Consider the following 22,063-nt stretch of genomic DNA (forward strand, 5'->3'; position numbering starts at 1 on the left):
GGAAGGTAGGTATATTAAATGCCGAGGTATTTGTACCACCTCAACTTGAAATGCACCGCAAGTGTCCCATGTGGGGATTCGGAAAAGTGCAAAAGGCGCGAAAAGTACAGAAGGGAGATGAATAAAGCCTAGAATTACATTCTTGCAACCCCTCAAGCTGGAAGAATGTTCGAGATAAGAACTGAGTCATTCACTAGTCAGCTAGTTTGTTTGCTAGCGGGAGTTTGTCACGGAAATGCCCCTAGGATCACGTGCCTATTCCAATAGTCTATATATAATAATTATTATTTAAGACTTTCATTAAAAAAACAGTTATTTTTTAATAACAGTTATATATCTATTATCTAATAGTAACCCCCCCCACATTGGGAAGGAAAGGCCAATACCACAGGAGCGCCTGACCTGTGCTTTAAGATCCTCTGATGCAGATATAAGCATCTTATCAAAAAACCCATCAAACTCAGCTCGGATCCCGGCTTGCTTGAACATCTTCATGGCACTATCCTTCAGTTCCTTACTACTACCTGGTATCTCGACCAATAGATTGATGAGCTTCATGGTCCAGATAAGATATTCCTGGGACTCTTCTCTCGTGTTCCGCGGAGTAATCTTTCCTTCCGTAGGTAGAAAGCTCAGACCAAATAAGACGTTTGAGATCCAAAGGTTGCATCGACGAGTTTTCGAACTGGGCTCGATCTGCAGCATGGCTTTTAGGAGAACTACATGTGCCTTTTCTTCTGAGTTATTCTCGTAAGTTCCGGGATGCAATATACTGATAAGTGCTTGGGTTGCGTATTGGCGAGCGGAAATATCGTAGGCGATGAGACCATTGATAAGTGTGAATATCATAGGGTGATCCGGAGCTTTTAGCGCTTCATTGACGCCTTCTGGATGCTGTACGAGAGTCCATAGGCAACGGGCAACTTCGCTTTCATGTTGCATGTCTTCAGGACTCAAGATGACAGTTGTGATACATGTGGATGGACTCGACCATGTATTGATACGATTTATCTTGTCGAATGCATTGGCTAGCGCAATATGGCCTTGTAATTCGATGAATCTTTTCGCCGACCTAGTCGAAAATTTAGTACATCTTGGTTCAGTATGTCAGTTGTTTGTTCAGTTGTTCTTACTCGCTAATACTCAAAGGAGACCGTAGGTCTCTCAATTGATTTGTAGTAATGGAATCGTTCTTCAGATCATTGACGTATGAGTCTAAACCACCCTTGAAAGTCTGGCTGAGAGGGGCATTTTCAAGGCTCTTTGTTGAATCGATTAGCAAGCCTGCTTCTTGCTGCCATGTGTTATCCTTCTTCCTCGATTGGAAATCCGAAACAGGCTCAGCCCCTCCAAAACACTCAGAGATCTCGATTGGGTGATTCAACTCCATGTTGCTTCTGGGCTGTGAGTGCGACAGCCAGCCTTCCACCGAGGCAGTAAGTGGAGGTTGGGACGGATGCGGCTGGCTTGAGGCCTGTTGGGCAGTGGTATCTGCATTTGATCCCCTTGAGTTATTACCTTTTTCATCCTCAACCCTGTGTTTCACATAGGGGGCCCATGTCTTGGTAGTGCCTTCGTCAGGTTCTCCTTCGGCTTGGTTCCGCTTTGGAGGTATATCCAGGCTATCTGATTTACCGCGGAATGCGGAGGAAATGGTCAAAGCATCCAAAGCGAAGGTATTGGGGTCGGAGTTGGAAAAGTCATCATTCAACCAGCCATGTCCAATTGCTTCTATTGCCGATGGTCTCGCTAAAGCAGCTGGGGCCATGGTACCCCCCAGGAACTCATAGCAGAGCTTGCTGACTTCAGGCGTAGATGGAAAGTTGAGCTTTGCTCCTCTATCAACATATTTTACAAGGTCGGAGACCTTAGAAATGGATATGTGTGAAAAAGGAGATAGAATCCTGTGGCTCCGACAGACCATAGGTCGACTTTTTCAGTGTAGTTGTATCTAGAATCTTCCCTCGTTCCAGGAGGATAGATATCTTGGATCTCTGGTGCACAGAAAAAACGAGTTCCAACGGTAGTACGCAGGCTGCTGTCCATTTTCACCCGCTTGGTGATTCCAAAATCTCCAATCTTGACTTCCCAGTTTGGCCCGGGGCTGGCTATGAAGATATTCTGCCCAGTCAGTTGTGTGTGCGTTGGGAGCTGTCTACACACTTACCGCAGGTTTGATGTCTCTGTGAACAAATTTGGTCTGGTGAAGTAGCTCGATTCCTTGCGTAATCTGGGAAATAATAATTTTCACTTCGGATTCTGGAAGTGGCCGACCGAGTTGCTCTGTGTATGTGTCGAGATCGCCATTCTCGAGGTACTCCATCACAATGAACACACAATCATAATTGGCATACCACCCATGGCATTTGACGAAAAACTCTTCGTACTGTCAAATGTTAATACGGTCATGAATCCTCTCAGACCATGCAACTTGACTCCACATACCTTTCCCAGAGAGAACTTGAGAATAGCATCCAGCTCTTTTCTAAAGTCTACACCGCCAGTCAACCGAGAGTCCTTCATAATTCTCTTCACAGCCTGCACTTTAGCTTGACCGTTCCGCTTTTGGTGCGTAAAAAGTGAGACTAAGCCATAACTTCCCTTCCCAATGATCTTCCCCTCTGTCCAGACCTCCCTTCCCCGCCTGACGATGGATCTTTTGTGGGTTCCCGATTCATCAGTGAAGGTTTCAACCTGAATGTCAACTTTGATCTGACTATCATTGATCAGCTCCGACAGCCTCGTCTGAGTCGTCTCCATGTTGAACTTGGTTCACAGACCAAGACTGTCACGACGAAACAGAGAAGGTTGTTGGGATTGATGCGAAGTGGCCCCCTTGGCACTAGCCCCGCCACCAGCTGAGCCTCGTCTCATGCCTGCCAATCAGATTCAATCTGCACGCGCTCTCACATATCAATGTGTTTGGAGAATGTAAGGCGTCAAACATTTAGCATTTGAAGGGGGTACGACTTGAAATCTAGAAGACTGGGGGTGCACACGGGTCTGTATACGAGCTCTTGCTCTAGTCCTTTTGCAACTACGGAAGCTGTTTCCAGCGCTGACGCGCTGACGCGCCACCGACCCCAGTCGGATTAGTCAGTTGAAGGCTGCGCCGATGAGAAAATAAGAGGTCGAGATCAAGCCATCAAAAATGTACAGAGTGGATGAAAAGTGGAGTTGATTGGAAATAGACTGTTGACAATCAAAATGGGGAGATCAGAGTGTTAAATTCTATTGATGTTGGATCAAGGGATGTGGATCCAATCAAGATCAAACTCCCCACTTGGATGCTGTACGATGGTTTCGCTTGATCCGCACACAAAACCTGCGTGTGTCTCGAAAATATGTGTGTTTTCGAATACTCTCCTCCATACAGTTTGTCCCCGACTGGTGCGACCACCTGCACCCTTTGATTAATTCTCTAGCCACAACGCCAAGACACACTACTAGTAACTAGTAGTCTGTATTGGGGGGTTTCTCGTGGACCCCTGTCGGTTTGGATGTATATTGCTTCTTCCTGTAGATTACATTTTCGTACTTTCAAGTATTTAGCCACTTGTGAACTCAATACCTCCAACACCTCCATGTCCCACTCTCGAAAACAACCTTTTCGGAGGGGTAGCTTACCATCAATCACGAGTGGTTGAACCAAGAAAGCCCCAAACCTAACCTCTTCAAAGCATGAACTTATCTATAACACGATCCACCGTGGAGTACTATCTATATCGGAGATGGCACAGGCTGCTGGCTACAACAGGAGAACAATCCTGAGAATCTCTTCCAATATACGGATGTTTGGCACCGTCAAAGCACCGATTAATAGTGGCGGGCGACCCCGTAGCATCCCCCCGGAGATGCTCACGGCTTTATGCGATATCCTGCTCAAAAACCCCACCTTTTTCCTCGACGAGATGGCAATTCTTCTGTGGGATATAGGATTTTCTCGACTATGAAGACGTTTACCGATAACTTTTATCGGAACAAGGATATAGACTAGTATGCATTCATGATAAATGAGGTCAACGGTGACCAATTCAGGATGAAAGATTGATTGATTGGAGATAAATATGGAATTACTCGGTGTTTACAGCACCGGAATTGCAAATCTGACCAATTCATCACATAAAACACAAAGAAATGCGGTCTCTTGTGTGACCAATCAGTTGCTAGCGGTAAGTTACCGCTCCATGCTTTGACAAATCATCTGGGTGGAAGGGATGTTGATGAACCTTGGAAGGTGCGGTTGAGTCACACGAATTACGCGGGATATAAAGGTTCTCTCTCGACCATCTCGATTGGATGGTAGGGATTTGGAGGGGAGAAGATGAGCTGTAATTTTCGTTGCACCCGTCGCCACATATTGGATGAGGGCATTCCTGGTCTCCAGAGTCTCTTAGCATGTCCGATCAACTCACCAATAGCTCCCATTATAGTGCCCGCGATACCCAAGTGTAGGTTACCCGTGTCCGTCCCCAGCTGTATCAGTAGCCTGCGCGTAGTCTGGAGACTTTTCTGAGCGACCTCTGATAAATTCTCCATTGCCTCTGCGTCCTTCTGTACTTGAGACTTGAGGTTCCTGAACTCTTCTCGAACGACCGGATCCTGACTCAAAAGCAAATCGTCGTGTTGCCTCATGATTCGATCAAGATCTTGCAGGTGTACCTTCAAGGTCTTTTGCAAGTCCTTCAGATCCTGCAACTCCTTTCGCGCGTCCTCCATATCATCGGGGTGTATATTCTGCATCTTGCGAAGCTTCGCTACCATAAGCTCTTCTAGTAATGCATGCCGCTCCATCAAGCTGTCACGGTTGTGCCTCAACCTCTCTACCTCGCTGCCAGAAAACGCATTTGGGTTGCTGACCGCACCTAATATATAGCGATCTAAAGTATCCCCAGCGATGGTCATGGGGAATTGAGCAATAATCTGTGGCGAAACAGACAAAAGTAACTCCCTGGCACAAACTGCCGCTGCCAGAGCGGCATATGGATGCCAGTCGTCATTCTTATGCCCATCCGCGTAATCTGAAATCCCTCGGATGGGAAGACAGGGAGTTATATCCATTACTCCTGTGGCTTCCATCTCAAAACAGAGGATTTTGTTTTTTGTGGCGATATAATCACGGTGTAGAGCATTTTTCATGACATGGTTGTCGGACCCAATGGTACCTCGGTGAACTTGAACCGGATGTACTTCGCGGTCTTTCCGTGGATATAGGTTGACCCTCTGCTGCGATTCAGGCTGTAGGCAATCGCATACTTGTCCTTGATGGATATAGCTAGCTTTATAAAATCGATCCCTCGTAGGACGGAGGAATGCAGTTTGCCCTCTATCGGTTTTTTCACGAATCTGCTCAATAGATTCTGACAGACTAACTTTCTGCCACCAAATCCGCTCATCCATGAATGTGATAAGCTCTAAGAGCTCCCTCGGGGTAGTCTTTGTTATGCCAGTCTGTTCAAAGCCATGGTCGGTTTTTTTGCCATGAGAATAGGGAAAGACCTTGGTTCCGAGTACCACATCGCCGAGGCGGATGTCATGCTTATCGGAAGGTGCTGCGCCTGCGATTCCAACAAGAAGCACACATCGTATTCTTGGAAAAGTGCTTCTCATGTTGATGGAGATTGTTTGTGCATGGCCCGTTCCATACGTATCAGCTGGCGGGAGATTTATCATCAAGTTGTGCATCCCAACCCGCCCGAGAACATAGTGATTTCTATCTCCTTGGGCGCGAACCAGGCCGGCGGTATCGTATTTTTCGTCCAGAATGCTCACGGCCGCGCGGAACTCATCTTTGAGAACACATATCCAGCCGATCGTAAATTCCGTGTGCGGAGGAGGGACTCTGAGCGCGGGCGATGGTGTGGTGTCATTAGAAATGTCTGGGAGAGAGGCCATAAGGAAGAGATAGATGTTTGATTGAGGAATAAGCCCCTTTACAGTGACTAGGTTTAGTTGACAAGCACGACTGTCGCGAAGTTGCAAATTTCCTCCTCTGTTCAGGGTAGAGTAGTTGAGGACAGGAAATGCTTTTGACAGATGAATAACTTGACTCGCGTTCTTTATACTCCTCCAAATTGCCGTACAAACTGGGGGCTAGGAGACACTGGTGCCTGACAGTCCTGTGGGATTGCCCGGCATTCTTCCCCCCGGACGCAAGGTTTTATGTTGGTATGGATTCTAATTGGCCTGTAGGCAGTACGTACAGCAAGTGAGGGTGAGACTAAAGTTTCCCATCGAGCTGCGACGACCCAGGGGTATAGTTGCCCCGTTGAAATGGGCCCTGCGGAATGTTTGACGCTTCCCGCTGCATATATTGGCACATCATTACCACTTAAAGACTGAAAGAGGGACTGTATGGACGGACTACTCGTACTCCGTAGGGACTGGGCGAACCTAATCAGCCCGAGCTCCTGCACGAACAAGGGATACACGCGGCTGAGCAGGACCCCAACAGGGGGGCAAAACGGAGAACAATGCAAACCCAGGTGGCCAGACCCGGGCCACATGGTAGAGAGATCGACACCAGAAATGAGACTAATCGTTTGATCTACATATTGCCATAAATAACTGGGGTCGGACACGCCCCCGTATGGCAATCGCTACGTCCGCTTCCAGTGGTCAGCATACACCCATGACGTGTTAGATACACGAGCCTGTCCCCGGGACCCCTTCCTGATGAGCTGCAATCCTGGTAGCTGACGACGGTTGCCCTCCTTGCAGTCCTCTTTGGTCACTGAGCCAACGGCCCGAAATCAAGCCACATTCCCCCGGAGGAAGTGATTCTAAATCATGGAAGAAGTTCTTCGGGCTTTGACAACAGGAAAAATGCACGAGTTGCTAGTACTTTTTGGGATTGGTGAATGCAGTGATGAACCTAACAAGCACCATATCCTTGCTTCTAACCTTTTTAAGCACCTAATCGCTGCTTGGGAGGCATTATCTGCTTTACAAGGCTCCAGGTGGAAATAAATGCACCGCCACTTCTCACACCGAGAAGCAGTCTGATTCCCGAGACCATTGCGAACAAACTCCGTGGATTCTACCGGTCACTGCCGACTCCTGAGAAACGAAGCAGAGTGGGCTAAATGAACACGGGGCTGAATGGGTCATCTACTGTAAAAGGACGACAAAGAAAACCAAGGACAGCGCGAAGAAGAGCTATACCACTAACAAACCTTCCAAAAAGACAACAAAATAGTGACAACCCAAGAAATTGACACATTAGTCTCATGCCTATTGACAAATAAATAGAACAGGCGGCAGTCGGCCAGCTCATGGTTGCAAAAGGACCACTGTATATCGAATTCTGATATACGGAGTTTAGGGCTGGCTGGCTGGGAGATGCTGGCCTATATGTTGCTAAAATAAAAGGCTTCAGGATGATAGCGAGTTCATTGAAGATTCATGCGGCGAGCTCGATACTCTCCAGTGCTCTCCGAATGGGACAACAAAGAACTGGGGAAAAGAGGACAGAGACTGTACTGATCGTCCCAGTCGGTACTATGCGATATATCCCGGTGAGCATAATCAAGAAGGCATTGATGAAGACTCGGATGAGTCCGAGCTCGATAACTAAACTCAATATGAAATTGAAGTCTAGACTCTGTGGCTATTAAACCCCTATTCGGATCGTTGTAAGTACCATATTATCTTAGACGTTTCCGCCGTTTCCTCGTGCTGTTAATGCGGGTTAGTGGATAGATAATTGGTGTTTTGCTGGATGTCGCAACACCAGGGGTCTACTGGTGGCAACAGACAGTCTGTCAAAGGCTCTTCATGTCTCTGTCTACATATAGAAGTTGTCCCATTCAACATACTGCTTACGGATGCCTGAAGTGAATTACTACTACATAGTATATTGTATATGAGAGCAAAGCAGGACAGAAACTATGGTGCAATTGACAGAATTCATACCATTCCATCATCAATTTCATTCGTTATGTACATTCCTAGTAAATCTCATAGTAATCCTTAATCCAACAGAGCAACGCTTAAAACCAAAGAAAAATCCCATAAGCCCTTGAGTATCGAAGCGGTATATCCAGTACATCAAATCATTGTCCCCGCAGAGATAAGAAAGAAAGCAAAGCGCAATATGAACACCGTTGCATCCCACGTTTAATCGCTGTCGCTCAGACTGTCACGTCGACGGCGGTGGCTTCGCTCCTCGCGACCATCACGGCGATAGCCCTTGGTCAGTCCAGGGATCGGGTGGTGATAGCTCTTAGTACCGGCAGAGTCCTCAGTATCGACATTCGAGTACTGGTACTCCGAGCGGGAACCAGCAGATGAGAAATCCAGCGGCTCAGTAAAGTGACCGGGCATAGAGCGACGGTCCTTTTTGCGGGGGCTGCTGGTGCGAGAAGAAGGCGCAGGAGGGGGAGCAGCACTGCGCTCACGTTCACGATCACGTCGGCGATTCTGGCGGCGCTGAGACGGATCACGGAGTTGGGATTCTTCAGTGGTCTGGCTGAGGACCTCTTCGCTGCCGGCAGTGAAGGAGAAGTCTCGGGGGGCACGGCGAGAGCCGCGGTGAGGGCGACGGGGCTGTTCGTATGCGTAGTCTCGTACCTCACTCATCTCGCTCTGTTGGTAGTTGGTCGGAACGGCAGAGGAGTCGTAGTCGCTGCCATTGTAGGTGCCTTCGGCTTGTCGGTTCATGCCGCCAATACGAGCGGGCTTTTCTTCACGGTATGCGCGAACATCGTCGTCGCCTTCGCCTTCGTATTGCTCATCTTTTTGGCGGCGTCTGAATTTGTCTCGGAAGTTGCGTCTCTTCTTCTTTGGCTTGTCTTCGGTCATTACTGTCGCTGTCTCCGGGTTTGTTGCGGTTTCCGCGTAGGTATCGTAGTCGGCGTAGGAGTATCCATCATCGCTGTAGCCCTTGCCAACGACACTGCCTCCGCCTAGCTTTGTACTCTTTGTGGCGTTACTGAGGGTTTTGCCGTCGGGTCCCTTTCGACGCAATACGGTCGATTTGTAGTCATCCCAGTCTCCTTTGCGCCAAACGAAGCCGCCGTTCTTGGCCCAGAAAAAGAACCAGATGCCGGCGATGACGAAAGCTGCACCGATGATGGCAAACAGGGCCATCAGGCCCTGCATTTTGATACTGCTAGGACTGACTGTGCCTGCCCCGCGGACAGGTGCATCGCCGGCTGTTGTTGTTGTAGATTTGGCGCGTGCGACGAGAGTATTGTAGTTGAGGGAGGGCGTGGGATCGAGAAGAAGGTCTGATGGAGCATCGCGAGTCTCCACCGACATCACTGGAATGTCGGGGATATCCCCGATCGGCAAAACGGGAGCCATGATGAAGGATACGAGCGGTCAAGAGCGCAGGGCTCAAGACGAGACTCTGTGGAATGTTAGATCTGTGACACATTCTTGGAACATGAAAGAGGGCTCACCTTTAACGAATGATCAACACCAAATCAAGATGGAACGAGGGATTCGTTCTGCGGAATGGAAAGATGTGGGAATGCTGGATGTAGGAAGGAAACGGTCTACCTGGGTGGTGGTTAGTAGACGCGAGAAGTTGACGAAGTGGGAAAATACAAAGCCAGAAATCCACCGGCGACAGTCTTTTGGGGATCTAGAAATGGGGAGGTTGGATGGGGCGATCGGGGAGGCTGGGGATTGTTGACATCCACCCGTCGGCCCGACAACGGGGGGGTATATAGTCACGTGATATCCTCGGGCAGTAATACTATTTACAGTACTTTCTTGTTGCTGCCAATAAATCAAATAGAATAACTTGTGAGAAAAGATAATACATGGGTGGGAAGTGGGCAATTAACAACATTCCTAGGAGTCTAAATTGTGGTGGGGTTCACTTAGATAAGGATTTGCCAGCCATCGAATCTTGGAACTATTTCATGATACCCATGTATATCGGAGACTTCCGAGGTCCACTTCTCTACAATTTGCTAAGTTGAACGTAGCACCTCCATAGAAATTAGGTCTATCGAAGCTCCGCCTCACAACTGGAATTCCTACCTTGGCGGTCTGGCGTATCTGGAACAAGCAATCCCCTCTTATCATTTCCGTTTCTCATACGAGGAATGATAAAGCCTGTGGCAAGGAAAAGGCCCACAACGCAGTATTCCATGACGAGACCCATAAAGAGGAACGGCACGATTCGACCGGTCAGATTGGCCCACCGTGGATCCAATGGATAGAAAACAGAGAGGAAGAGGTAACAGATACGGACAGTTATGAAAGGGGTCGCGAGGGTGGAGGTCTTGAGGATCTGAAAGAAAAAAAAACAGGTTTGGTCAGCTTGTCCGCAATTTGATATCGATCGGGAAGAGTATAACTTACTGTTTGACTTGGGTTGGAAAGCCACGAATAGCGAGTCCACAACGAGACTTCGATGGCCAATAGACAAGCCACGAAAAGTACAACAAGGCTGTAGCCAGCCTTGACAAGTTTGACTCCAATCTCCACATCACTCAGAGTGTCGCTTCCTTCTAGGACCCCGCCGGCAATTGTGAGACCGAGAGCAATGAAGAAGAGCATCCGAGATAGGACTAAATGGCGATTGATTCGTGAATTCATATCCTCACGGGCCATACTCCAGGATGTTAGAACAAAGAAGGTGGTAATAAAATTGAGAATGAAAGGATTTGCGACTTACATGAGTCGGATGAGACCAAGAGTTGCTGCAATCAAAGGAAACACGCCAGTATTGAGAAAGATGCTGGCGGCGACCATTAGTCCGGTCTTCGGGATTTGACCCCAAAGAATGACCAGAATGCCACCGGTAATTCGAACTAAAGATAGATTAGACTTGGATTCATTATGGGTAGTTTCACTACTGAAGAATAGATCACGCACTAATAGAGAAAAATATCAAGATGAGCCATGCTATGCGTGGTCGGTTGTGTCGATAAAACGCGAGATAAATGGCCAGGATGGTAACCGGTATGTAGAAAATAACTTGGGCAATGCCCAATTTAGAATGAGCGTCGAACATGAGTGCAGAATGTAGAGGTTCGATACTGTGGATGAAGGTTGTTCTTATTAGCAGTTGTAGAGCTCTTGGTATATGATATGAAGGGCGTAATAGGCGGTAGTCAAGTGCGGATTGACCTGGGGAAAATTGTAATCAATTAAAAAAAAAGTAGAGGCTTTCAAAAAGACTCCTTGGCCTTTTATAAGGCTGATTGTCAACAGAATAAGAACTAAAAAGTAGAAAATAAGAAAAAGTGGAGTGGTTTGGCGGAGTTCGCAAGATCACCACCCTTTTTGGGTTTAGCGCAAGATCTCGCCTCAGCCTCAATCCACTTCATCTTTCCACGCCGAGGACGATGACCATGCAACTCGACAACAAATCCCAATTTTGCTTGGGAGTAGCGCATTTCGGAGGGACTCCCGACCTAAATTACGACCAGAGGTGGGGTTTGGGGATGCATTGCCACAAAAGGCAGGGTTCAAATAGCACCGCAATCTGCAACGATTGACCAAGACCACTATGGTGGGGGTAGCTGGCAAGTCTAGAGGCTGCAATACGTGTCGAAAAAGAAAGATAGCCGTCTGTGAACCCGCAATATTAGATTTGAATACTATTTTCTGACCCAGCCGCTCAGTGTGACCAGCAAAAGCCCGTTTGCACACAATGCACGCGCTCAAAGCGGGTATGTGCCGGCTACGAAAGAGACAGAGTCTTCGTCTTAGTCGCGCCAGCTAGTGAAAAGACCCACACTTTTATTCGACCAGAGTCATCGCCTTCTAGTTTAGTGTCACCGGAGGATGGTTTTCAAAGCCACGATATGACGGTCCTTTCTCGCGCTTCGCCGTCTTCTTCATCCCCATCGGTAATGCTTGACGTCCAGGAGCCGACTGGTCCACTACCCGAGACAAGCGCTGCATTTGCTATGATACAGGGCCACGCAAATCATCATAATCTGATCCAGGCGTTTCTTTCCAAATGTTTCCCCAGTGGATGGGCATCTCGGGTAAACTGCTCATGGCTACCGCTGCTTAGTGAGCTACCAACTACGATGAAGTCTGACCCACTAGAGCTATCAAGTATCGCACTTGCGGCTTCGGTTATAGGACGCGAGCATCAGGATTTCTCTCTGATAAGTTTGGGCCTAAAGTGTTACACCCAAGGACTCAGTCAGATGCGCAAGGCTTTGCGTCACCCTATTCTCATGAAAGAAGATTCAACTCTGGCTGCTTGCATGGCACTTAATCTCTACGAGACTCTTGAATGTCCCAGTAAAGGATCCGGCGGATACTTCAGCCACTGTCATGGTCTTTTAGCATTGATTCAAGCTCGTGGCGTTGAGCAACATTCGTCGGGCGCGGGACACCGTTTATTTTTGGGTATCAGAGTGCCAGGGGTGAGTGAAAGATATTAAGAGACTGCCCCTCTTGAATGGAGAATGCTGATGCCTATCACAGATTCTGTATGTTTTAAGCCAAAGCGCGTCTACCATCCTATTAGACCCGTTATGGATGGAGGGACCTTGGAAAGAATTACCAAAGACCCATCTCGATCGAGTTACGGACTGTCTTGTTGCAGCTCCCGGAATCTTAGAACGCGTGCCATTATTGAGATACCTGAACCCGCATCAACAAGCCGAATTGATCCTCGAACTTGTAGACGAATGTTGGCAGGTTGATAAGAAACTGGATAAATTTGACATCGAAATACGAATTGCCAATTTATCCCCGCTTTATACAACGGTGTCATCTCGGATCAATCCATTGGCTGATCAAGATGGCTGTATAAGCATGTTCCCGCTTGCCTTTTGCTTTTCGGAGCCTGTAATTGCCTCGGCACTTACGCTGCTATGGGCAACACGTTCGATGCTTTGGTCAGGGCTTGGCAGCCTCTACAAGCACTATGAACTGCTCAAGGGGTATTATTCTTTGAACCCCGAACTATTAGCCGAACATACGTCTATTTGCGAGCATCCCGGATCAATGATATGCCTTCCAGTGTTGGAACACCGGGAGGACTATGTTTCCATGGCACACAATGTTTGCCAATCCATCGAATATTTCCTGCAAGACGAAATGGGAATGATCGGGGCATTATCGGTTACTCCAGCAATTGGCCTTGTGATCGATGCCCTCAAGAATTGGCCAAATCATTCAGAAGAAATCCAATGGCTACATGCATCCCTGGGCTTGATTGGAAGCAAAGGTGCTCGCGTGCTTGACTATTACAAACCGCAAAACAGCGCACCGAATATATGAGAACACAATATCAAATGGAACGAAGCAATAGAGAAAAACATCCCAATCATGCTCAAAAAAAGCAGAAAACATTTGGCATCCAACCTTCAAAACAACCTTATCTATCCGAAACCGCCACATCTCAAAAACAAAAAAAAAAAAAAAAACAAATCAATACCTCGCAAGCAAAAGAAGCCTCCTCTCCCGATCCCCAATCCTCCTCAAAAACCCGGCCTCCCCCCCTCTTAACAGCCAAATAAGAAGAAACCATCCCCTGCCCAAGAAGATACTGGATCCGTCCATCCTCCTCAAGCGCATCAAGACTAGCATCAAGATGATCCGGCAACGCATCCTTCAACCCAATCATACACCGCTCATCAGCCGATAACTGAGCCGCAGCCCTCACACAAGGTCCACCCGTCAATGCCAACCCTGCGCGTAAACCGATGATGCCCGCGCTCAGCAGCGCGCAGAGAACGAGGTAGGGGTTTGCGAATCCGTCTACGAGTTTAATTTCGAATCGATTGTTTTCTATCCGTCGGAGGGCGACTTCTTTATTCTCCCATCCCCATGCGGCGTACTCGCCTCCGCTCCATGTTCCCGATGCAATGCGTGAATAGCTCATGTCGTTGGGTAGAGCGAATGCTAGAATTGCGGGGAAGTGGTGTAATATGCCCGCGAAGAAGGACTCTGCTTTTTGGGTCTGGGTCTGGGTCTGGGTCTGGGAGGAGTCGTGGTTTTGGTTTTGGTTTTGGTGTCGGTTTGCGTTGACGTTGGCGTTTGCGTTTGTTGTCGCCTCGTTCATCGCGTTGAGAGACATGTGGATGTGGGCTCCGTTTGCGGGTTGTTGGGGGAATGGTTGAGTTGCGACTGTGGCGCGGTATCCGAATGACTGCGCGACTAACGTGATTGTTTCGCGGGCACGAAGGAGAATTTCAATTGATGTTACCGGTTCGAAAGGTGGGAGGACGAATTCCCACTGTCCTGGCCCGGCTTCAGCGTGAAACTGTTCCAGTTCGATATCAACTGATTTCAAGGCTCGAGCAACGGCCTCAATTAACTCTATATGGGGTCTGTCTTCGGGGGCCATTCCCGTGAACGAATGTTGGAAGGGTGTGTTGAGCGGTTCGTAGTCCGCGATTTGATTTCCTTCGTACTTTGGCTTTAGGAATGTGACTTCTACCTCGAAGCCGATGAGGATACTGCAGTCATTCTCGTATTGGAGAGTTTGGTGCAGTTCTTGGAGTCTTGATCGTGCGCATTCGGGTAGTGGTTCGCCCTTGGAGTCCACGCTGTATACGTTTACTACGGCGCGGGTGCCGCTTGAGCCGTATTGACAGTATGCTGTGCTGAAGTCTGGGCGGAGGTGGAATTTACCGCTTGGACTTGCGCCTTCGGCTAGACGGTCACCTGGGAGGAGATGTAAGACTGCTCTGGTCAGGGCGAGCCATTGGTCTTCTTGGAGCATTTTCTTGAATTTGGCGATGGGGACGATTCGCACGAGTGTGTTTGACGTGTATGACATGAATTGTAGCCAGATAAACTCGACATTGGGATGGTTGTATAGAAATGATTGGAATGAAATCCTTGGATCTGGCATGAGAGGGTACATCTTTGCTGTCTTGAATCGATGAATATTGATAAGAACAAGTTGAAGGTGGGGGAGAAGATGAAGAATGGCGTGGAGGGGCAAGGCCGAGGTTTTTTTCTGTCAGGGGCGGGCCGAAGTTTCTAACAGGGCTGCATGCACGAAGAGTTGATAGCTGAGAATTCTCTGACTGTGGTAAAGATTTGTTAGATCAGTCGGAATTGTAAAGCAAAGTTGCTGGCCGAGTGGATGAAGTGCCACGTTTCAACTAAATACTAGTCATCTTTAGCTTCCTGCAACTCCGCCCCATTCCCCCTCTTACCATCTCAAACCGAGAGGGAAACTCAGTGATGCGACCCTGTAGAGTTTGGATGCTTGTTTCTGATCATAGATTAAACGACATAGCCTCATCAACTTACGTAGGTCCTGGTAACAGAGCGGGGGTGGATCCAATACCAATGACCCGCCCGTATGAACGAACGCTTTGCCTTTATCCAATCGGCTTCGGTAGATCTGACTCGGGCGGCGCCAGATCTTACACTTGAGTGTCGATCAAGCAGAAATTTGAGATGCTGATCACCTTCGTCGCAAATGTCGAGATGTTGGGGATGTCAATTCACACATCTAGGACTCTGGACCTCATGGTCCATTTGACTGTAGCTGCGAGTTCGACGCCATTCGTCACGGTCCGAACATCTCGATTACTATATTAGGAATGGCGCAGACGAGGAAATCCCGCAATCATTACAACCTTGACAAGTTTGGATACGCGGAAAAAAGACCTTCAAGCTGAAGTGGTGAGATAGCTTGATTGGAGAGCCAAAACAAAATTGTCCGCCTCTGCGAGGGCTCAGATAGGAATTGGAGTTCACAAGTCAGGTTTGCTGACCTTCTATAAGTGGACTGGCTACATTCATACCGACTAAACTTGAGAGATAGATGGTCGAAAAATTGAATACGTTGTCATACAAATTAACCCTACGAAGCACAAGCACAAGCACACTCATACAAAATCGATACGGCCGGAAGCCCGTAGAGAAAAAAAGGAAGAAGAAGAGGATAACCTGGTGTTGAGACATGACAAGTAAAAGGCGTAGACATAAGACATGGGTATATTCTCTCCCCTCCAACACGGACGCAGACCAGTAACGTAACGGAACCACGAAAAAAAGAAGGGCTCAGACCCAATCCCAAAGTGATGAAAGGGTGCAAAAGAGCCCGACACAGCAGCTCCATAACAAAACATGGGGAGGTATAGGCGGGAAAGAAAAGGGAGATGAGACATGAGATCAGCATAAACATGGACATGAAACGGAATGAAGCATGAAACATGAAACATAGATGAAGCGAGCTATACACGCTAGTAGATGATTGCAGACATGAGGATATGAAAAAAAAAGCCAAAACAAATAGGCAAATGTAGAAAAGAAGAAAAAGAAAACAGGCAAAGCATCATCGAACTTGTCATCGCAGGTCATCAAAATCGTACAATCATATCACCGTGTCAGGAGTTCATCAGGCGTCGCAAATCATGAAAGTTTCCGAGCACCGCTGTAGAAGCATGCAAGGTGTCAGTCATTAAAAAAGCATGGCCCAACATCGCCCAAACGCAAGATAGAAATTGCAAAAAAGAACAGAAAAACCAGGGAGTCCTCCCAGTCCGACGCGGGACAGGCTATAGTGTGTCCTCCGTCTCTCCTCCCTTCCAAGGATACTACCAAAGTACCTATTAGGTACCATCCAAGGTAGGTAACCAGTCACCCTCCATCTCCCCATTCGAGGTAGGTAACATGGGAAGGGCCAGGAGGAGGAGACAGGGGACACCAGAAGAAAGAAACCCGCCCTTGAAAGCTTTGCTCAAAAACACCCGTTTTTGTTTTTGGTGCCAAATCCCACACAAATCCGCCCTGAGAAAAAGTAACGCTTGGCAAACAGAGAAAAAAAAGTTTTTTTTTTCCAACTTTTGAAGCCGCTGATAAGCGAGCACCATGACCATAACATAAAGAGAACATGAGATCATCCGACATATAGACATAAAGGGAAACATAATGTAAACCAACATAGAGAAAGAGAAAGATGAGAGTCGACCCGGCGTTCATCTGACATTAGTAACGACGGCCGTAGGTGGACTGCGAAGACCTCCTACTACCTCGTTCCACGCGTCGATCATCGCGCGTTCGTCGCACATCTTCCACCAGCTCCCGTCGGCTTGCAGTACCCGTCTTATCAGAGTAGGACGATCCAGCAGGCAAGTAAGCTTTCGGCTTGCGGTTTGCGTTTCCTCCAAGACTGAGGTGGAAACCGCCCGCGTCATCGCTTCGAATGTTGATCATCTTGCCGTGGACCGCCTCTTCTTTGAATCCGAGTTGAATCCCGTCCATCATGAGACTGATGTCCTTTCCTCCTGCTTTGGAACCGGTCCCGCTTTCCCGGCTGCTGTTTGATCCGCTCTTCCGGCTGCCGCTGTCGCTGCCAGCGCCGTTCACCATCTTTGGGATGAGTGATTCGGTGGACGCAGGTAGCGCAGCAGTGGCAGAGCGGCCTGCCTTGGCGTTTTGATATTGCTCGACGTTTGAAACTTGATCCTCCAATTCATCTCCCCGGCTGTCATTATCATCGTAGTAGTACTGCTCGGCACGCTCTGGACGGCGTCTGCGAGAGTTCTCAACCGCGATTCGAGCACCCCGACCAGTGTCGTGGTAAGAGTTTGACCGCCTGCTCTCGCGCATACTCTGGCTCCGTTCTGGGGCCATTCCTGCTTCTCGAGATAAGCGGCGATGGGCGGGGTCGGGAAGGGCATTACGCATATCCGACATGTCCATAAACTCTGCAGCATGGTCGGCAGCAGCTCGAGACATCCGGCGCGAAGGAGCCGAGGGAACGGCCTGCACAGTTTGAGCCTTCCGGGGACCTTCGGGCCGTTTGTTCTGGATAATCTTTGGAGCAGCTCGAGATTTCGGCAGAGGCGGAGGTGGCATCCGACTCACGTCGCGATAATAATCCTCATCGCGGGGTTGAGTAGGCTTGGAGCTGTGGCGCCCACGTGGTTCACGAGATGAGTAACGTTCAAGTGGTTCATATTCCTCAAACTCTTGAGCAAAGACATCATCCGACTCCATCATGCGAGGATCGTAGATAGAATTCCGACGCCGGGATGGCTCGCGAGTCCGGGATGGGGATCTCTCAGGTCCGTATTCCAATGAAGCGGGGAACTCCGACCCAGCATAGCCTGTGAAAGATCCTCCCCCGTAAGGAGAGGAAGCATAATAAGCCGAGTGGGAAGGTGGAGGTCCACCGGGTCCGTATGGATCATATGGCACCTGTGGATGGTACAGTCCGGGCGGGCCCATTGATGTCTCGTGGAAGCTCATACTCATGGGTCTGCTGTCCTGGTGGTAGCCACCCGATTGCCGGTACGAATGAGACCGGTGCGACCGATTTGTTGGACGGTGATACTCCTCATAGCCATAGGCTTGACGCGGGGCATAGGTACGTGGTGAGGAAGGAACCATGTCTGGCATGGGTGGACGACCGTACATGGCGGGTGGGTACTCCATGTTTGGAGGATAGCGGTCGATCGGGGTCGGTGGTTGTTGTTGATGGTAGACGGGACCACCTTCATAGTAGTGGGCAGGGTCCTGGTAGTGACGGGCAGAAGAGTCTCGTCTGCTGCGTGACTTGGACGGCGACCGGGGCACGTGAGAATGATATTGGGCGGGGCCCGGATAGGCACCAACCCGCATACTCTCTTCGTGGCCTGGCCGGGGGCGGTCCTGTCTTTCTTTTCGTTCTCTGGGTTCTCTGCGGGTGGATGATTTTCTATCGAGGTCGGCTCGCTGCTTGGGCATGTGCAGTTTATGAGGGACCGGTGGACTCTTCCCGCCCGACGGACCAGATTGGGTGCTGTTGGCGGTGGCGGCGGTGCGACTAGAATAACCTGAGTCACTGGCGCCGTCGATCAGCGGCTCCGCTGGGAATCTATGATCAGACCTGGTGACTACTTTGGCCGCGGTATTGGCTACCTGCCGGCTTTCGGGTACGATGTCATCGAATTCCTCGTCATAATCCTCCACCATAGCTGGGCGAGGTGGTTTCTTGCCCGCCATGGCCTGCAGGAGGTTCGGAAAGGCTGGGAACTAGGCAGGACGCTTTAGTCAGGGCGTCCAGATTTAGACCCGTATTGGAGAGGGGGTGATGTGGATTGTGTGAGGTGAGGAAGTGGAATTTGCTTACCCACTACGCCAGCAGGGAAAGATCTGCTTGGCTGGACTGGCTGCAAGCCACCAACTCTTGCCCGATGGCAAGAGAGTAGGAAAGAGCTGCAGGAGAGGAGTGGTAAGGAGAAAAAAAAAAATTCCAAAAAGGAAGTAGGATGAGTCAGTGCAGCCTCTGTTTGTGTGCGTCGTTGTGCGGGAGATATTTTTGATGATGCTTGGTCCCCTCCACGCGGTATCCCTCGCTGAAGGTCACTTGTTCGCGCTCAGTCTTGTGTCTTCCTATGCAACGTCTCTCGCCCAACCGGGCGACTGGACTTTTGACGACGAACCTGCCGATCGCCAGGGGAGGCTTGCGAAGGGCAGATGGTCGGGCTCTGTCAACGTGCGGAGAGTGTGAAGTGGTGGTGTCTTCCAGATCGCAACGTCTCCATCGAAATTGGTGGGAAAATTAGGCGGGCAGAAACGAGAATGGTCGGGCGGCGCAGAGAGCGTCGTTGGGTGTTCGTGGGTCGCCACGAAGTCCGCCGAGTGGTTGAGAATGGACTGCAGCTGCAGCTTGTGGCCTTTGGGTTGGGTTTGATTTGGGATATTCTGCCTGACTGGTACCCAGTGGGGGTGGTGGAGTAGGGCAGCGATAAACGATAAGGGGGTAGTGGGTGATAACTACCCTAAGGATGGAGAAGAGGGGGAGAAGGAGAGGGAAGAAAGAGAAGGAGTAGAAGAAGAACGACAGAGGGAGGAGGAGAACGACAGAGGAGAAGGAAGAACAACAGAGGAGGAGGAGGAGGCAGCTGACTGAAGTTTCACGAAGAGGCTCGGGTGCCCGAAAGGAAAGAAGGAAAAAAGCGGAAGTGGGGAGGGGCCGTCATCATAAGGAAGGAGCGACTAACAATTTGTGTGACCAGTTAAGCTCGGGACCCGCTCGGTTCCCTGGTTCACTCAAGTATACAGGCATAGCATAAGTATAGTTCTATGAGTAAACAGAGTACCTAGACAGGGAGTATCTAATATACTATCGATACTATCGATACTTGGTATCCTATCAACTATACCGATCTAAGATGCATTTGCATTTCATTCATTTCAGACACATACACTCACTACATTCATTCATCTCTGCCACTGACACAATACTGCACCACTCCAATACATCGCCCAATTGCGGCCCAACTAAGCCTCCGCCACTCTCCTTACAATCGGACATCAACAGCTTGAACTGTCTCATTCTACCCCTATTGTCTTGCTCAATCGTTAAAGAACAATTGAACCATGACTCTGTCACCAGAGAGACCCAACCCAATCCTTTGTCAATGTCACTGTACTTCCGAAAAGTCGGTGGGGATGCCGCCGCTGCATGTCAACCATCCACAACACTAGTATCCTAACTTACCAGCACACTAACCCCCGAGAACTCACTAATGCCCGTCCAGGTGTCGCCACTTCCATCGGTGGATCCCGTCGAACCACGCTAGAACAGCAGCCTCTCCGACCTGCCCGGCCCATGTGGCGGGGTCTAATGGGCCTGGTATGTTCTCCGGTGACTCTGACTCATAGAGGGGTATAGGAAGGAAAGGGAAGGGAAGGGAAGTGCCAGTGGGATCAATGTACAGGTACGAGTACTCAACACTAGTAAGTGACAATGACAACAATAGACATATAGACTAGTGGCTCCGTGGTACACACTGTACTGCAGTTAGCGTGGTGTAGAGTAGTGTATGCAAATTCCGTGCCGAATATCCATCCATCCCTCCCCTTCACCACGAATGACGTGCAGCACGGACGCGACCATCCCTTCCCTTCTCACCCCATCCCTCACCTCCTTACGTCCTCGCCTCCATCTCTCCCCTTCCATCACCCATTCCCACCATTCCAAGGCCCGCACGAGCGTGAGTCTCGCACGTGTGATCGTGGCCGATAAGTCTGCATTGCAAGTCGTGCGCGCGGGAGATGAGCATTGACCTGCTCCGGGCCTTGCTCAGCCAACAATGTCTTTCCGCACTCCTTGTACCTGTACCTGTACCTGTACCTATACCCGTCCCTCAAAGAGGAAGGGAGGGGGAGTAAATACATACATACAGAAGTGTGTGTGTCGCAAAAGAGGGGAAATCAACTCACCCCAGAGAAAGACTAGACCTGGATCATCCATGCGGCTCTACTAGCTAGGGTAGGCCTCCACTCCACTCCAGCTAGTCTGTCAGCCAGCCAGAAAGAGGAGCCTAGTCTAGTCTATCTCAGATGGGAGCACGACAGAGAGCATACAGTACAATGATCAGATCAGAGTAGAGCAGAGCGAGATCCGTCCCGATCGCGATCTTAGATCGGCCCATCTACTTTGCTTATTTATTTTATTCCAAGGTTGTATCCTACACTCGTAGTGCTCTATGCCATTATATTCCTTGTCTAAATCAGCTTCAATTAGCAATACCCTACCCTACTCTATCCCAGTCCTACCCGCATACTTCAATAAACTTCAACTTTCCACGCATGTCATCTCGTGCTATACTTTGACTTTCGGGAGGCACTTACATGTATTTGACTTTGACTTTGACTTCACCTGGCTTGGCCCCAGCTTGATTCCAACCTTGGAAGATCCATCCGTCCCTTTCAAGTTCCTGGCATACATGTATATTGATACTTACTTATCAGTATACCACGACATAGTACAATATGTATGCACACATGTACTAATACTGCCAGTGTACTGTACAAGGAAATCCCCGCTTCCTCATATTCAACCCCCTTGCGTCCTGCTCTGCACGGTGCCATCAGCTCCGAGGGTCACACTCTCACCGCTCTTTTGGAATCGAGATGCCAGGCGTCCGAACCTCTTCTCTCCTCGCCTCTTTCGTGGGTGTATTCTTAGATTTGGATTTGGATTCGGAAATTTTATCTTTTTGTCATAACTTGAAGCTCTTGTCTTGGTGGATTTGATTTGATTTGATTTGTTATCGTGTCTTCCGCGGGAAGTTTTCCCCCATCCCATATCTCCGGTAGAGTTTGGATTTGGATTCCAATCCCATGGTTTCTAAGGTTCAAGACACGAACGTGCGTGATAATTTGTACGCCATTACAC

The 22,063-nt window shown here is 49.1% G+C and overlaps 8 protein-coding genes across 8 annotated transcripts; 2 read left to right on the plus strand and 6 right to left on the minus strand.

Annotated features, from left to right (window-relative positions):
- Positions 1 to 247: 247 nt before the first annotated feature.
- On the minus strand, positions 248 to 2,760 carry N7509_000895 (kinase-like domain-containing protein; the record flags this gene model as incomplete). Its single annotated transcript, XM_056625532.1, has 6 exons — positions 248 to 268; positions 403 to 1,072; positions 1,134 to 1,867; positions 1,918 to 2,121; positions 2,168 to 2,386; positions 2,446 to 2,760. 6 exons carry the CDS (start codon positions 2,758 to 2,760, stop codon positions 248 to 250), a joined length of 2,163 nt encoding a protein of 720 aa, XP_056494114.1.
- A 1,497-nt stretch (positions 2,761 to 4,257) lies between these two features.
- On the minus strand, positions 4,258 to 5,895 carry N7509_000896 (uncharacterized protein; the record flags this gene model as incomplete). The annotated part of the gene is made up of 2 exons (XM_056625533.1): positions 4,258 to 4,865; positions 5,370 to 5,895. The coding sequence occupies 2 exons, from the start codon at positions 5,893 to 5,895 to the stop codon at positions 4,258 to 4,260; spliced, it is 1,134 nt and encodes a 377-aa protein (XP_056494115.1).
- Positions 5,896 to 8,118: 2,223 nt separating this feature from the next.
- On the minus strand, positions 8,119 to 9,306 carry N7509_000897 (uncharacterized protein; the record flags this gene model as incomplete). Its single annotated transcript, XM_056625534.1, has 1 exon — positions 8,119 to 9,306. The coding sequence occupies one exon, from the start codon at positions 9,304 to 9,306 to the stop codon at positions 8,119 to 8,121; it is 1,188 nt and encodes a 395-aa protein (XP_056494116.1).
- A 652-nt stretch (positions 9,307 to 9,958) lies between these two features.
- On the minus strand, positions 9,959 to 10,972 carry N7509_000898 (uncharacterized protein; the record flags this gene model as incomplete). The annotated part of the gene is made up of 4 exons (XM_056625535.1): positions 9,959 to 10,246; positions 10,318 to 10,570; positions 10,634 to 10,769; positions 10,834 to 10,972. 4 exons carry the CDS (start codon positions 10,970 to 10,972, stop codon positions 9,959 to 9,961), a joined length of 816 nt encoding a protein of 271 aa, XP_056494117.1.
- A 796-nt stretch (positions 10,973 to 11,768) lies between these two features.
- On the plus strand, positions 11,769 to 13,206 carry N7509_000899 (uncharacterized protein; the record flags this gene model as incomplete). Its single annotated transcript, XM_056625536.1, has 2 exons — positions 11,769 to 12,344; positions 12,406 to 13,206. The coding sequence occupies 2 exons, from the start codon at positions 11,769 to 11,771 to the stop codon at positions 13,204 to 13,206; spliced, it is 1,377 nt and encodes a 458-aa protein (XP_056494118.1).
- Positions 13,207 to 13,292: 86 nt separating this feature from the next.
- Positions 13,293 to 14,797, minus strand: N7509_000900 (FluG family protein; the record flags this gene model as incomplete). The annotated part of the gene is made up of 2 exons (XM_056625537.1): positions 13,293 to 13,307; positions 13,364 to 14,797. 2 exons carry the CDS (start codon positions 14,795 to 14,797, stop codon positions 13,293 to 13,295), a joined length of 1,449 nt encoding a protein of 482 aa, XP_056494119.1.
- Positions 14,798 to 16,878: 2,081 nt separating this feature from the next.
- N7509_000901 (uncharacterized protein) lies at positions 16,879 to 18,879 on the minus strand (the record flags this gene model as incomplete). The annotated part of the gene is made up of 1 exon (XM_056625538.1): positions 16,879 to 18,879. One exon carries the CDS (start codon positions 18,877 to 18,879, stop codon positions 16,879 to 16,881), a length of 2,001 nt encoding a protein of 666 aa, XP_056494120.1.
- A 1,421-nt stretch (positions 18,880 to 20,300) lies between these two features.
- Positions 20,301 to 20,948, plus strand: N7509_000902 (uncharacterized protein; the record flags this gene model as incomplete). The annotated part of the gene is made up of 3 exons (XM_056625539.1): positions 20,301 to 20,346; positions 20,421 to 20,515; positions 20,865 to 20,948. The coding sequence occupies 3 exons, from the start codon at positions 20,301 to 20,303 to the stop codon at positions 20,946 to 20,948; spliced, it is 225 nt and encodes a 74-aa protein (XP_056494121.1).
- Positions 20,949 to 22,063: the final 1,115 nt, after the last annotated feature.

This window comes from Penicillium cosmopolitanum (assembly GCF_028827165.1).
Source record: "Penicillium cosmopolitanum strain IBT 29677 chromosome Unknown utg000003l:1.0-3747932.0:1.0-3751027.0, whole genome shotgun sequence".
NCBI classification, from domain to species: Eukaryota; Fungi; Ascomycota; class Eurotiomycetes; order Eurotiales; family Aspergillaceae; genus Penicillium; species Penicillium cosmopolitanum.